At 34.7% G+C, this 15889-nt stretch overlaps 1 protein-coding gene across 3 annotated transcripts in view; it reads left to right on the forward strand.

Moving 5' to 3' along the window:
- The window catches only part of UBR3 (ubiquitin protein ligase E3 component n-recognin 3), a 256549-nt gene that overhangs the window by 174879 nt on the left and 65781 nt on the right, over window positions 1-15889 (forward strand). For 2 of the 3 annotated variants that reach the window (XM_055379137.2, XM_055379138.2), the window contains exons 28-30: window positions 4358-4570; window positions 6172-6308; window positions 12643-12728. In XM_055379137.2, the coding sequence (XP_055235112.1) occupies window positions 4358-4570; window positions 6172-6308; window positions 12643-12728 (436 nt within the window). The remainder of the gene's footprint in view (window positions 1-4357; window positions 4571-6171; window positions 6309-12642; window positions 12729-15889) is intronic. The other variant, XM_055379139.2, reaches the window with a different exon arrangement.

Raw genomic sequence — 15889 nt, forward strand, 5'->3', positions numbered from 1 at the left:
ACCTTTCTCCCCAACACCTCAGAGGCCTTAATTCATCAGTAGGTAACTTCTTTTTCTTCTGTATTTTCAGTTTTTCTGCCTCTTCTGCCCCTTCTCAGCTCATCAGGAGCTGAGTTCAAACCTCTCCCATTCAGAATCCTTCCCTGGACGTTACATTTTCTTATTTTCCTATAGCTGAAGACTTCTCTTTCTCCTTCAGTGTAACTTTTATTTTATTTATTTATTTATTTTTGAGATAGGGTCTCACTCTGTTTCCCAGGATGGAGTGCAGTGGCTCGATCATAGCTTACTGAAGCCTTACGCTCCTGAGTTCAAGCAGCACAACTTCTTAAAAGCAACTTCTTAAATACAGGTCTACTATATTCTCATGTTCCTAACTCAGAAGCAGTAGATATCTCTTTTTTCCTTCCTATTCCTCACCTCTCACTTTCAGTCCCTTACCAAAATTCTATTGATTCTGCCTTCTAAATCTCACTTGACTATATTCTACCTTCATTAATCCCACTGCTACTTTTTTGTGTATGCCTTCCTCGCTCATCTTGATTATAGGAATTGCTTTCTTACTGATTTCCTTATTCCAGGTGTAACTTATTTACTACATTGAGCTTTCTAAAATTTAAATCAACAATACATGTTGTTGGCTTAAAATCTCTTGCTGTCTTCCTCCTGATAGGATAAAGTTCACTATTCTCTGAATGGCATTCAGGTACTCCAGGATCTGGTCTTGCCTATTGCTTTAGTGTTGTCTTCCATCAATTCAACATTAATAAGCTAATTACTAGTTCCTTAAACACATTATGCATTTTTCATATGCCTGTATTCAACTATTCCTTCAGCAAATATTTATTCAGTATCTATAATGTTCCAGATACTATGATAATCATTGTGGATACAATGGTACATAAGGCACAGTTCCTTCCCTCAATGAGTTTACTATGTATTATGTAAGAGAGACAAGTAAACAGTTACAGTACGCATGCTAAATGTTAGGTATACACAGTCTTTTTTTTTTTTTCCCCTCCGAGATGGAGTCTCACTCTGTGCCCAGGCTGGAGTGCAGTGGCGCGATCTCGGCTCACTGCAAGCTCCGCCTCCCGGGTTCACGCCGTTCTCCTGCCTCAGCCTCCCGAGTGGCTGGGACTACAGGCGCCCGCCACCACGCCGGGCTAATTTTTTGTATTTTTAGCAGAGACGGGGTTTCACCATGTTAGCCAGGATGGTCTCGATCTCCTGACCTCGTTGTCCATCCGCCTCAGCCTCCCAAAGTGCTAGGATTACAGGCGTGAGCCACCGTGCCCGGCCATCTGCCAGGTTCCAGAACATTTTGATGAAGTAAGGTGCTTGAGTGATGAGAGATGAGACAGGATAAGTAGTTAAGGTTTACATTGTAAGGGGCCTTCTGGTCCATTTAAAGAATTTGGACTTTATGTAGATTCCTTAGAGAAAGCCATTAAAGACTCCTAAGCAGAAATATAAAATGTCCAGAAGAGTCATTGTGACAGTTGTGGAGAAAGGGAATTGCAGAAAAGTAAGAAAAAATGTGGTGGGGGCTTAGACTTACTGATGTATATGAAAATGGAGAGGAGAATATAGATTTGAAATATATTTAGAAGGACAATCTTCTGGAGCACGAGGGGAAAGAAGGAATCAACGTGATAGGTGATGATGACACTGAACGATTTTGATTGGAAATAACAAAGTCTCACATTAGACATTAGACACTAGACACATTAGGTCATGTAGTGGTATGTTTGGGAGACTACTTAGGAGAGAGATGAGTAAAGGTGATAGAAAGAAGAAAGTAGCTGGAAGGATTGATGGGGTTAATTAATTATATATTTGTGATGGGAGAGGGCAGGATGCTGAAGGAGTTGCCATGAGTCTCTTCTGTCTGAGATATGAGGTATAACCTCATGCTCCTAGAGTAAAGGGGGCAGGGGTGGGGAAGGTGAGTGACTTGGCAGGTGAGGAGGTGGTTTGAAAAACCACTTTGGGGGCCAGGTACGGTGGCTCATGCCTGTAATTTCAGCACTTTGGGAGGCCGAGGTGGGTGGATCACCTGAGGTCAGGAGTTCGAGACCAGCCTGGCCAACATGGCGAAACCCCATCTATACTAAAAATACAAAAATTAGCTGGGTGTGGTGGCAAGCGCCTGTAATCCCAGCTACTCGGGAGGCTGAGGCAGGAAAATTGCTTAAACCCGGGAGGTGGAGGTTGCAGTGAACTGAGATCGCACTATTGCACTCCAGCCTGGGCAACAAAAGCAAAACTCCATCTCAAAACAAACAAACAAACAAAAAAAGAACAAGGCTGGGCGTGGTGGCTCATGCCTGTAATCCCAGCACTTTGGGAGGCCGAGGCGGAAGGATCACGAGGTCAGGAGATCGAGACCATCCTGGCTAACACAGTGAAACCCCGTCTCTACTAAAAATACAAAAAAAATCAGCCGGGCGCTGTGGCGGGTGCCTGTAGTCCCAGCTACTCAGGAAGCTGAGGCAGGAGAATGGCATGAACCCTGGAGGCGGAGTTTGCAGTCAGCTGAGATCGCACCACTGCACTCCAGCCTGGGCAACAGAGCAAGGCTCCGTCTCAAGCAAAACAAAACAAAAAAACCGGGAAAACCACTTTGGGATTGGATGAGAGAGTGCTTCCTAGGATGTAGAGAAAGAGTGCCAGGCAGTATTCAAGGACAAAGTTGAGGCTGGAAACAGTTTGTAGCAAGAAGGCATTTTATTTTTCTCTGACAACACTCAGTTTGAGTGCAGAATTGGAGACGGCATACATTGGATTAATTTAGTATGAAGGCTTTGTTTGGTGTGAATGATGAAAGGACAAGTAGAGGGCGAATGGGAAGTGTTGCCATGAGTTTTTGAAGTGGTAGACAATGGTGTGCAGATAGGATAAGAAAAACCTGATGAACTGGGAGAAGAAGAAGGGAGTAAAGGAGGTGGAAGTTGGTAGTCAGAATATAAGATGTTTAAATTTAATATTTTCAGATCACGAGTAATTTTGAGTTATTACAGGACAAGGATGTTGTTATGGTAACAGGTGCTGGAGTAGAGTGGAGGCCAAAACTATAGGAGCTGATGAGGTTAAGGAGCTGAAGGACTAAGGTATAAGATTGGTTGTATACATATATAGTGAAACTGCATAGGAAGATGCAGGACTTGGAGTGATGAGGAAAACATATCGAGGTACCAAAGTCTTCAGTGGTTGCGGGCAGTAGGTGGCAGTGAAAAGGAAGGAAAAGGATAGTATTGCTAAATGACATGAGCCACAAAGACAAGGGAATGCAGGAGTAATGATCTCGGGCCAGCACCAGAGGGTGCTGAGATGTGAGAGATGTAGGAGGGTGAGTTGAGAGGGTTTCTGGGGGTGCTTCGGGAGAGAACCTAGCTTCAGTTACAGCAAAAAAGAGTATCTAGCATTCTTTGGAATTAAGGCTGTCAAGAAGCTTATCACAGAATGTTATTCTGTGACCAGGACCCTTGCCCCAATTTTTTAGCACACTTTTTTGTGTATTTTTAAAACTTAGCTCACAAATCTTCTTCTCTGGGAAGGCTTCTCTGTTGTGGCATTTATCACACTAAATTTATTTGCCTGATTTTGCTTTTAAATCGTGAGTACCTTAAGAAGGAAAAATGTATCTTAACTCTTTATGCTATCACCTTGCACAGCATTTATCATGTAGTAGGAGCTTAGTAAATGTTTGTAGAATTGGATTTAGGAAGATATGTTGTTACATTTTTAAGGACTTAAAAAGTTAATGTCAAAAAGTGAAAAATAGAATTCATAGTTCTCTTAGTCAAAGTACCTGAGATGCAAGATATAATGAAATGAGCACTAACTCAGTTGTCCAATCAGTTGTATTTAGCAGTTAGACCCCTTAGAAGTCACTTTTTTTGAGGCTTATTTACTCTTAAAAGCTATTTATCCTAGATCAAAGAACATGAGCATTGGGATAATCTTCCCACTAGTCAGTTACAGATTATGAAAACAGGGGTATGGGGTAAGAGGAGGGCAACCCACTTTAATGTGGCCTGTTTTTTGAATTATTCTTTATCTTAAATCCACATTTCAGATTAATTGCACCATCACTTGAAAGTTTCATACTGAGAGAAGAGTAAGATACTTAAACAGTGTATTGGTGAGGGCAAGTGTTATGTAATTGCTATGATGTAAGAAGTGATTTGGTGAACTTTAACAGTTAAATGAAGGATTTTGCTTATTTCTTTATGACATATATTAGAGATGTCTTTTTTGTATGGTTTATTAATTTACTATAAAATGGGTGGTATAATTTTTGTTTTCTATGAATGTGTATATCATGCATCTGTATGTTTATTTCGTCTTTTAGAATGACCAGGTTCTTCAGGGCTTCTCGGTGGACAAAGGAGAATTCACGTGTCCACTCTGTAGGCAGTTTGCTAACAGTGTTCTTCCATGTTATCCTGGAAGCAATGTGGAAAATAACCCTTGGCAACGTCCTAGCAACAAAAGCATACAAGATCTCATAAAGGAAGTGGAGGAGCTGCAGGGACGACCGGGAGCTTTCCCAGTAAGCATCAGTGTAAGGCATAAATATCCTGGTTAACTCAGCTCTGATTTTCTGCTTTCATTTTAATTCAGTTTATAAATTACTCTGGACTTTTACATATTTAGTAGAAATTGCTTTTAGAGGTTTTGTTCTCTTCTATTTATACTTAAATAAAAGTAATAGAACAAATTATTATCAAAGGCTATACTTCTCTTTAGGCTAAATTCTGAGTTTTAATATACGTCTTCTAGGTCAAGAACCCCTATAGGTTTAGATAGAGTTAGGCTCTTTTAAGATGTTCAAGTAGGCCAGGCACCGTGGCTCACACCTGTAATCCCAGCACTTTGGGAGGCTGAGGTGGACAGATAACTTAAGGTCAGGAGTTTGAGACCAGCCTGGCCAACATGGCAAAACCCCATCTCTACTAAAAATACAAAAATTAGCCAGGCATGGTGGCGCTGAGACAGACAGATCACTTAAGGTCAGGAGTTTGAAACCAGCCTGACCAACATGGCAAAACCGCATCTCTACTAAAAATACAAAAATTGGCCGGGCACCGTGGCACACACATGTAATCCAGCTACACGGGAGGCTGAGGCAGGAGAATTGCTTAAACCCAGGAGCCGGAGGTTGCAGTGAGCTGGGATTGTGCCACTCCACTCCAGTCTAGGCAGCAGAGCGAGACTCCCTCTCAAAATAAAAAAGATGTTGAATTATTTAAAAACAAACACACAAGTTATATATACTCTGTGTGTGTGTGTATGTATCTCAATATAAAGCACAATTTAATCACTTAAAAATATGCCCATTAGGTATATTAGGATTAAGAAGATATATTTACACAGACATGCACATGTATTTACTGTGTGTATGTGTATTCGAGAGATAAAATATTGTGTAATTGATTGAACTGTTCATCACAAGTCAGACTACTGTAGGGGGAAACTCATCTTTTATCCCATCCAGTAGGATTTGTTTGGTCTAAATTCTTAAAATATTTCACCTTCATAAAAAAAAATTTCACCTTCATTATAGATTTGTGATATGGTCTCTGAGAGAAGTGACAGCTGTGTCTGGTTTATGTAGTAAATTTGTGAAAATTGTGAATATTTGACTTTTGAAACAGAAATGCATACTTTAAACCTAGATAGATTCATCTGGCAATTCCCTTTCTCAAGCGAAGACTAATTTTAGAATTTGTGGTCTTTTTAAAATGTTATAAATCCAAATTCTTATGTGTTTAAAATATGCTTAAACTTACGGGACATTGATATTATTCTTTGAAAAATGAACTTAAATGAAAGTCAGGTTTTTTATAGACATGGAAACTTTGTTCTAACATATTATTTTAATACCATCATCTCATTGGCTTAGCATAATTTATGTGGTTAATTCATAGTTGGATTACAGGGTTACCAGTCACAATGTAGAATTAGAATAAAAGATCACTGTTTAGAGAGTATTTTTTGATTGGTTTAACTTTGTACACTAAATATATTTATAATAGATAACGTTCTGTTTTGACTTTTTAATTTTAATTTCCTACTATGTTCATATAATAAACATTCTAGTTTTAGACCATTATTAAAGAAAGTGAATATAAACTTTATATGTATGTTTGCATTTTTTTATAGTCAGAAACAAATTTAAGTAAAGAAATGGAATCTGTAATGAAAGATATAAAAAATACCACTCAGAAGAAATATAGAGACTATAGCAAGACCCCGGGCTCACCAGACAATGATTTTCTCTTTATGTACTCTGTTGCTAGGTAGGTATATATAGTGTATACTTTTTAGTTTACTTATTATTAATAGTTGATTTTATTATTTAATAAATATTTGTTTTATTTATTTAAAGGATGCATATTTTTAATATCAGTTGAAATTATGGCTAGTTTTAGTGCCTGCTAGGATAACTATAACTGTGCAGCTTTATTTCCTGAAGAGGTTTTATTTTAATGAAATATTTACATAAATGTTACTAAGCATTATAGTACATGGGGGAAAGTATGTTACTAACATTTTGGGGCAGATATGTACCTCGAACATGTGAGTATTATCTATGAGACCTGTCAAAAAGTGATAATACTGAGAACTAAAACGTTGTAATATGTTAAACACTTTGATTTATGGAAAAATAAGAACAGTAAGAAATAGAAGAACTTTGTTTTAAATAGAAACCGAAAAGAACTAGTGATAACCTAAAAGACAGGAGTTTAGAAAAATCAGATAAGGGGGAAGCAAGGGATCAGGCATGTTCTAAACCTCAATTTGTAGTGAGTAAGGGGCTCAAGAAAGCTGTTAGAAGTGAATGTTTCTCACCTTTCAGATTAGGAAGGATTAGTCTAATTGTATGCAATACAGAAGCAGTAGTTCTAAATAGGAATTTTGGAAAACTTGAGTGAAAATGCAGAACCATAACAGCAGTAAATAGAGGAGAAACAGACACAACTAAGAACTTGTAAATGCATTCTGCCAAAACTGACTCTGTACATCCTTGAATATCTTTGGAAGCATACTTTATATTTTATCTAAGTAGTATTGTAATAGGTAAGATTTAGAGAGGTAATGTGACTTGAGGTCAATACAGCAAGTCTGTGGCAGAGTAGGATCTCTTGAGTCAAGGTTTACTGTTTTTTTCAATTGCTATCTTCCTTTTTCCTCTCCTATGTTTAGCTTTTATAGGTTCTATTATGTATATAGTTAATCATGGCTATTCTCTCTGGCCCACTCCTGGAACAGAGGGTAACAAAAGAGTAAATGAACTATACATAGCCTTTGGAACCCAGGAGAAATGGAACCAGATTTAGAATAATTGCAGCAAGCAAATTAGAGCTCAAGATAAGGAACATTAGTTGGTCTGAAATGCAAATACTGGACATGGGTTGATGTAAAAGGATTTAATGGATTGGAAAGTAACTTTGTAGTCTGTATATTCCTAGCCTCTTGTTTATCTAGAATGTTTTTGGGGAAGACATAACATTTAGTATTTTGTTTCTGGAGAGCTACTAGTTACTACATTCTTGCAATAAAAGACACTTTATGTGAAAACAAAACAATATAATTTAACTTTGCCAGGGTGCTAAGGTTTTACAGAATTTCCATATGATATTGTGATTATAACATTGTAGACGATTGGGTTGAATATGGATCAACTCAGTTCTGTTATACATATTTATACACAATCACAGACCTACACACATTTATGTTGCTCATTTATTTATGCCTTTAATTTTATTAGAGTTGACCTTTTAAGAAAATCTTTATTGAATGGGAATAATCTGTCATTGGAATTTTCCTGTAGTATGATAAATCAAACAATTTGATTTAAATATAATTTAGTGGAAGTTTTAGATCCTTATTTCTTGGTTTAAGTTTGTAAGTAACTTACAGAAAAAAGCTTGCAGTGATAGTGGGAGACCTTCTGGATCAAGACATTTTGGTTTCTCTGTTTTTTAGAGAAGCAGGGACAGATGTCTAATGCTTTACTAAGATGTAAACAGAGAAACAGAGAAAATATACTTCCCCCATCCTTTTCTGAAACTTAATAAATTCTAAAGCAGCAAAACAATAATTCTGAAAATGAGTGTATATAACACTTTAAAACTTTATTATCCTTTGCTTGGAATTCCCCAAAATATTGCAAAGCTCTTCCAGTGAGGCGGCATTCCTTCTCTAAGTTTTACTTAGTCATTACAAAGAAAACAAAGGCTGGGCATGGTGGCTCACACCATAATCTCAGAACTTTGAGAGACCAAGGCAGGAGGATTGCTTGAGACCAGGAGTTTGAGACCCGCCTGGACAACATAGTAAAACCCTATCTCTATGAAAAATAAAAAAAAATTAGCTAGGTTTGGTGGCACACATCTGTAGTCCCAGCTACTTGGGAGGCTGAGATGGGAGGATCGCTTGAGCTACAAGAGATGAGAGGTCAAGGCTATAGTGAGCTGTGATTGAGCGACTGCACTTCAGCTTGGGCAACAGAGCAAAACCCTGTCTAAAGAAATAAAAAATAAGATAAATAAATTGACTCAGAAATTAACAACATATATTGAAGGAAAAAAGTATGTTGTATTTAAATAGGTTGTAATTTTCTCAAAACAGGAAACCAGGCCTTTTATGCATAACATATAACTTATTTATGCATAACATATAACATTTATTCCTAAAAGGTGAACATTAAAATATTTAGCAATATTTAAGTATTTAAGTAAAATATTTAGCAATAAACTTACTTTGAATTAAGTTTTGAATTAAATGTAGTGATTTTTAAATGTATAATTCATTAGAACTTGCACATTTATTTGTACTTAGTATTAGTAACGTGAGTGGAATACAACCCTCATTTCTTAGAGCTGGATTTCTCCCTGCTGAATAAGTAATTTTGTTTGCTCTTCAGAGGGTTTGAATTTTGGATATTTAGAAACAAAGTGTTTCTGGTGAGTTTTACAGCTTTTCTTTTTTTTTTATTGTTAAGACAGTACATGTCTTTTGGTTTTTAATTTTATTTGCATGGTGAAGCCTTGGAGAATTTTCTGAGGGTATCAGAGAAGAAACTGTTGGAAAATCCATTCAAATTTAAAATGATCTAAAGATTAATCAAAATCATTACATTCAAGTTTTAATATATTTCCAAAATTTTCATTTTATTACACATGTCAGTCATCTATACAGATAATGGAAACCAAATTGGGGGGAAGAAAGTTTTCTTTTTTCAATACCAATCATTATTTTGTTCTTGAAACAATGAATGACATGAATTTCAGTAACTGATTTTTCCAAGGATTTTTGGACTCAAGTTTCATGTAGTCTAGAGATACTGGTGAGTAGCAGGTGGTTTGTATAGAGAAAAATGGAAAGAAAATGAAACATAAGTAACTGCAATGTAGGTGGAGAGACATCTTTAGGTGGTGGGTACTCAATAGAGTGAATGTACCTTCATAGGTTAGTTACTTTGTAAACTAATCATGTTCAAAATAAAAGGGACGCTTGCTAAATACCAAATTATGAATCCTTTTAAAAAAACAAAAAATTCTTTCCTAAAACAATCCTTTTTTGGGGCTTGGTGGGGTCAATACTGGGTTTAAGGGAATGGAAGAGTTAGGAAAAGAAAGAAAATAAACTGCAAGGGCTAAAGAGAATCTTATAATTGGTTACATATCAAAAGAAAGATGTTGTCAGTTCCCATTTTTTTTTCTTTTTAAGCATCTTGTCAGGTACCCTGGGGATTTAGAAGCTATATTTGAAATAGTCGTTCTCCACGAATTTACAGTTTAGTTGGAGAGATGGAACTAATATAACATCAATCTATATAACAGAATATGTTTTTAAAAATATCATATAGAGAAAGTACTGTAGAACTTCTAAAGGGAAGATGAGCAAATTGAAATACAAAATATGTGTAAGTCCTTCTTTCTGTCCCAGGAAAGTTTCCTGGAGAAGTTAAAACTTGAATTGCCTCTTGTATAATATAGGCTGTGGTATGGATGAAGATACTGGTTTTTTTTTTTTTTTCCCCCTGAGAAATTGAGTAACTTGCTCAACTACTAAGTGGTAGACTCAGGCCTTGAACCTAGATCTCTTTCCAGAAGCTTTGCCCTTTTCACCAAACCAATGTGTGTTTGAGAATGTGGGGTGTGTAGTGTGTGTACACACGTTTGCTTTTCAAATTATGGTCTAAAATAGAAGTTAGTGTTGAATGGGGGGTTGAGAGGACAGCATACTTTGGTCATGCAAAAAGAAGCTGGTGCATAGTTAGAGGGGTTTTTAATGTGCACATCTAGGTGGCCACTAGGGTAGGCTTTAAACAGTCTTTCTCATCATTCTTTCAAATGTAGAGATTTTCACCTCTTTTTTTTCTTCCAAACTAATTTGAATGTATTTGTGTTAGAAAATATAGAAAAGAGTCTGCTTTTCTTTGACAGCAAAAAGCTCGGAAAACTTCCACTCCCAGCATATCTTTATTTTTGCATCATTCATTGAGGAGGAAAGAAACATAATATTGCTGTGTGATTTTCAGCAGTCGGACATGGGACATATGGACCCATTTGTGTGTTCTTTAGCATGTCTCAAAGGACCAATTTTGACATATATGAAACAAAGAAAAGTTGGTATTTAGAGCCATATTGATTTTTAAAATCCTAGATATTGCTGGATACAGTGGTGTGCGCCTATTCCTGGATACTTGGGAGGCTGAGGCAGGAGGATTGCTTGAGCACAGGAGTTCAGATGCAACCTGGGCAACACAGCAAGACTTCATCTCTCAAAAACAATTTTTAAGAAATGTAAAATCCTAGATATTATTACACATTAATCCTTTGGATAGGTAGTTTTTGATTTTTAATTCAGAAAGAATGTTGCATAGGAGATCTTCCAGTCATAAACTGGAATAATTAATTAGATTTTACTAGTTTTTTTTTGAGAATTCTTTACAATGAAATTCTTAGTAATATGTTTGTCATCCGTTATATTTGGGGATTGAGAAAACAGAATTGTTCTTATATTTATATTTTAATAAATATTTTTGCAAATGTGGTGAAATGTTGACATTCTGGTTTTGACATTCATTTGTAAGTATTGTTTGTGTTTCTGGTTAGCTCTCTTAAAAGTACTATCTAGGAAATCTTAGTTTTTATAAGAGAATATAGCCATTAATTTTTTTCTACAGATTAGGCAACAGAAGATTTGTGAAAACAAAATGTATTGATCTCATTTATATTCCCTTGATGAAGGAACACATGCTGGTCTCCGCTCGCTTTCTGTCCACTAGTATGAAATCCTTGTCCCTGCTTCCTTGCTGGTAGGTTTTTAGAAGTTCAGTGAGCAATGCAAATTGCCTGAAGGGTGGAAAATTCCCTTGTCACACAGATGCCCTTATCAGCAGCAACCAGATGGAGCTCTGAGCTGGAACGTTATCGGTGTTAAATTGCTTTTTCTCCCACCCTGAGTAGAGAGGATTAAAGCATTCCTTTAGAAATGGGTGGCAAATGTACAGACTTAGGATTATTAATATTTTTTAACAATTTGCATTTATAAGTAAATACATGGAAATATAATCTCAAAAAAAGTCCATGTTCACAAAATTCAGCCAAATCAGTGCAAAATGTTTTGTTTTAAATAAAATAGGATAATAGTCTTTCATGAATTCACTTGCAAAGAGTAAGCTTGAAACTGTTTTTTTTCTTTTTTTTTTTTTTAAGTGGGAGACAATATCTCACTATTAGGGTCAAATGCATATTAGGGTCAGTTTTGGTTGTAGAAAATAAAGGTATGTCTAAGTGTATTCATACTGTTGAAGAAAAATACAATTTAAATTATTAGAGTTGTCATTTATTTTGGCATAATTAATTGGTTCTTTTACTGTTACTGTTTTTGGGTAAATCCTTAGATTCTGCATTAGTTTGATTTTTGAAATGTTGATTTATTAAATATTGCTATTTTGTAAGCTAATAATTGCTAAATACCTTGCAATTTCAGGTCTGTATGAACAATATTGATGGTTAGCCATATCAGTAGTTACACAGTGTATTTTAATGAAACTAGTTTTAGAAGTCCGTAAGAGAGACTGCTGTTAAATTATATGTGTTGTTCATAGCCATTTCTATATTAGTGATTTTGTTTCTTAATATTGATTTCCAGATACCATCTAACCTCCAATGAATGATAACCATTTCTCTGATAGAAAAATTGGTATGCCTTTGTGTTTTATATGGCAATAACCACCTACACAGTGGCTGACGTTGGAGTAAAAATTCTTTCTTCATATTTATATGCAGGTTTATGAAATATGTTGCAGTTTTTTTTTTTTCTTAAGGCCTAGTTTTTAGTATGTGCCAAGAGTTGGGACTTTGCAACAATTACACCATGATGTGTGCAATTTTTTTCAGGTGTAAATATGAACATATAAGTAAGGATGGATAAATTGTTCCCTTTGTATTTCTAAATATCAGATAAATATGATTATTACTGATACAACATAAAAACTGCTTTTGCAAAAAATAAAGTTGAAGAACTTTATTTTTTAGGTTGATTCAGACATGTCAATAAAGCAGATTAATAAAGAATCTTCAGTTTAATGACTGAGATATAATGTTTTACTTACAGAACCAATTTAGAACTTGAATTGATTCATCGAGGAGGCAATTTGTGTTCAGGTGGTGCAAGCACAGCTGGCAAAAGGTCTTGTTTAAGTAAGTACTAAATACTGCTAAATTAAAAAAAAATTCTGTCATTTTTGGAAGCATTGACAGGAAAAGTGACATTTTGGTATATTTCAAATTTTGTCTATGTTATATATGATCTGTTTAGATAGTGATATATACTTTAAATGGTTAATCTTGTACTTGGAAGAATCATATGAATATTTAGCTCTTTCTAGATTATGATTACCTAGCACATAAATGTGATGCTAAGTGACGAGGTTTATACTGTTTCAAAATTAAAGCACTGTATGATTCTCAGCTATAAAAAATTGTTCTTAAACTTTAATTCTCTTAAAGAATTTTTACATTGAATTAAGAAAATATTTTTATAAAGACAATATATGTTGCCCACAGATTTCTATTATATTATTGCTATTAAGATATTTGTGCTATATTTTGATGTGTATATTAAAATGTATTGAAATTGCACGTTTGCTTTTATTTATATATATACTTTATGTTATAAAATGAGAATAATTCTTCAATCTTGTTTGTAAGGATATATTTGAGAGAAGTGTAATTTGTAATTTAAAGTAGATTTTTCATGAGCATGGCTTTGATGCTATCATTTTTTAGTCATTGTTTAGAGAATTAATGTGCATAGTAGGAATAATATTATTGAATATCAGCATATAGCTGATTATTTGCCCCAGATCACTGAAGTTGAAATATTACCTAATGTGATTGGTGTAGGAAATAAAACTTGTTTAAAACACATAATATATTCTTTTGAAAAATGAATATATATTCTCAAATACTAAAAAAAGTAAGTATTAAAAATTATCAATACATGTTGGTTTTTTAACAAAATATATGTTATTTCAAAAAATATGTAATTTTGAATTGATTCCAAAGCAAAGGGATGATCAAAAGCACTTTAAAATTTCTAACATAAAACCAAACGTATGTGAAATTTTAACTTGGTTATCTTTAAAGTCTTATAAATTGCAGTAGAATTTGATATTTTCCTTTGGATTGTCACTTTATTCCTAGAACTTAAAATTTTGGAGGTTATTATTTTTATTTTTTAACCGAGTATTAGTAAAAATTGACCCCTTTATGCATTCATCTAAACCTTATTTCTATTCAGTGCTTTACTAGTATGTTTCAAAGGAAGTTGTTGATACATGGGAGTTTTAGTTTCTAATCTGTTTGAATTAATAGATATAATAATCATTTTAGTTATATAAATTATTCCTTCTTGTTAATTTGTTATTAATTGATGTTTGGCATTGGCTGATAATATTCCAGAAACTGTTGTGTTACAAAGTGTTTACTTTAGCGAAGGGTTTTCTGTTTTTAAAAATCTACTTATTTTTTTCTCTGAGGCACTTAAACTTATCTAGAGGCTTGTAAATAATGAATTTATCCAGATCCCTGAAAATAGTAATAAAATTCTAGTGGTAATCACTTTAATTACCAGAGTCAATTTTGTAATTTAAATTGTTAAATTTATACTTTCAGACTTTTGCTTCGTTATTTTTCCCTTTACTAAATAAGAAATTATACTGTGCCAATATAGAAAAAGTCATGATAAAGTTTATCCTAAATGTAAGTTAATATGTTTCTTAGTTTTTGTATAATTTATTATTGTTCAGTTACTTATTTATCCTAATATTAATAAAAGCAGCCTGTAAGTCATACATATATAGAATATGTTGTATATATGCAAAATCCCACTATCTTACAAGTGTATGAAGTTAGTATTTGTTATTTATTCAAATAAAATTCAAACTTAAGTTGTACACCAGGACTTAAATTGATGATGATTCATGGGATCTCACTGCAAATATCTCATTTTTTTCATCTTCCAGTGCAACTTCAGTGGTATTATTAAAAAAAAAAATTCTATCTTTTTTCTAGGGAAATATCTTATTGTATTCACATTTTCCTTTTCCCATTGATTGCTCTTTATTACTTTTTGAACATCTAATTTTTAATGTTTTTTCTTCCATAATGTTTTTGAGGAGAGTGAGAAAATGCCTCACTGATTAAGCAAATGATAAGGGAACTTTTTTCATTCTAAGAATATCACACTTTTGAAATACTGTTCTGTTACGACTTCTTGATGAAACTGAAAATTTGTCTAGTCAAGAAAACTTTTAATAAATTTTGTCTAGAGAGGATTGCGTAATGCCTGGTATATAATTACGGACACACACACACACACACACACACACACACACACACACAGGGGGAGAAGGGAAGATTGTTCTTTCTACAACAATGAAAGCAAAAAATATTAATGGCCAAATCTCTGAGAAATAAAATTGAAATGGAACAATGCCATTCAACTACATCTTCAAACATTTTTAAATAGTTGAGAGTAGTTAACCAGTGTCAATCAAAATAAAAGGTCAGTCCTAAAAATACGTGTCTGGGAAATTTTCCATAGTAAAAAGTTACTCAAATTAGCTCACATAGCAGCATAGTATGGTATTTTAATAATATAATATCCTACATTTGTAGTTTTAAAGTTTGTAAAGTTCTTTCACATAAATTATTTAATCTTTAGAACGACCGTGTGAAATAGGTGTTATCTCTTTTTCATAGAAAAGGAATCTCAAGTTCAGAGTGATTGCCTTGCCAAGTCACACAGCTGGAAAATGTCAGAGCTTGCACTTGAGCCCAGCTCTTCTGACTCTAAATTCAGTTATATAAGACATATCTCCTGCCCTTAAGTGTCCCAAAGGATGCAGAACTTTTAAGACCTTTCAGCCGCTGGTTTAGTCAAAGACACTCTACTGTACAACATTGCCTTGGGATCTTTCCAGGCCCTTCTGGTCTAACTCTCCTATTTATCTTGTCTATTTTCTTTTGTCAGCCTTTCACCGTGAATCCTTTTTTGTTTGTTTGTTTTTGTTTTTGTTTTGAGCCATCTTTTCAGGCATTTTTGCAAGTCCTGAGTCCTTCTGCCCTGGATACCAGTTAGCTCTTCTTTATTCCCTGCCAGTTTGCTGGCTGGTTCCCCTTGCTCTTGCTATGAGCCATGTGCGTTAGTTCTCACATATAGCATAGCTGCCGATTCCTGGGTCAGAGCTCTAGCCCTCCTCCTTACCCACCAGGGAAGATCAGGCATTTAGGACCATGTATTCAGCACATGATACTGGTTCTAGAGACTGGTTCTCATCTGCTGGACTTGTATTCAG

The sequence above is a fragment of the Gorilla gorilla genome, chromosome 11 (genome assembly GCF_029281585.2).
Source record: "Gorilla gorilla gorilla isolate KB3781 chromosome 11, NHGRI_mGorGor1-v2.1_pri, whole genome shotgun sequence".
Taxonomy (NCBI): domain Eukaryota; kingdom Metazoa; phylum Chordata; class Mammalia; order Primates; family Hominidae; genus Gorilla; species Gorilla gorilla.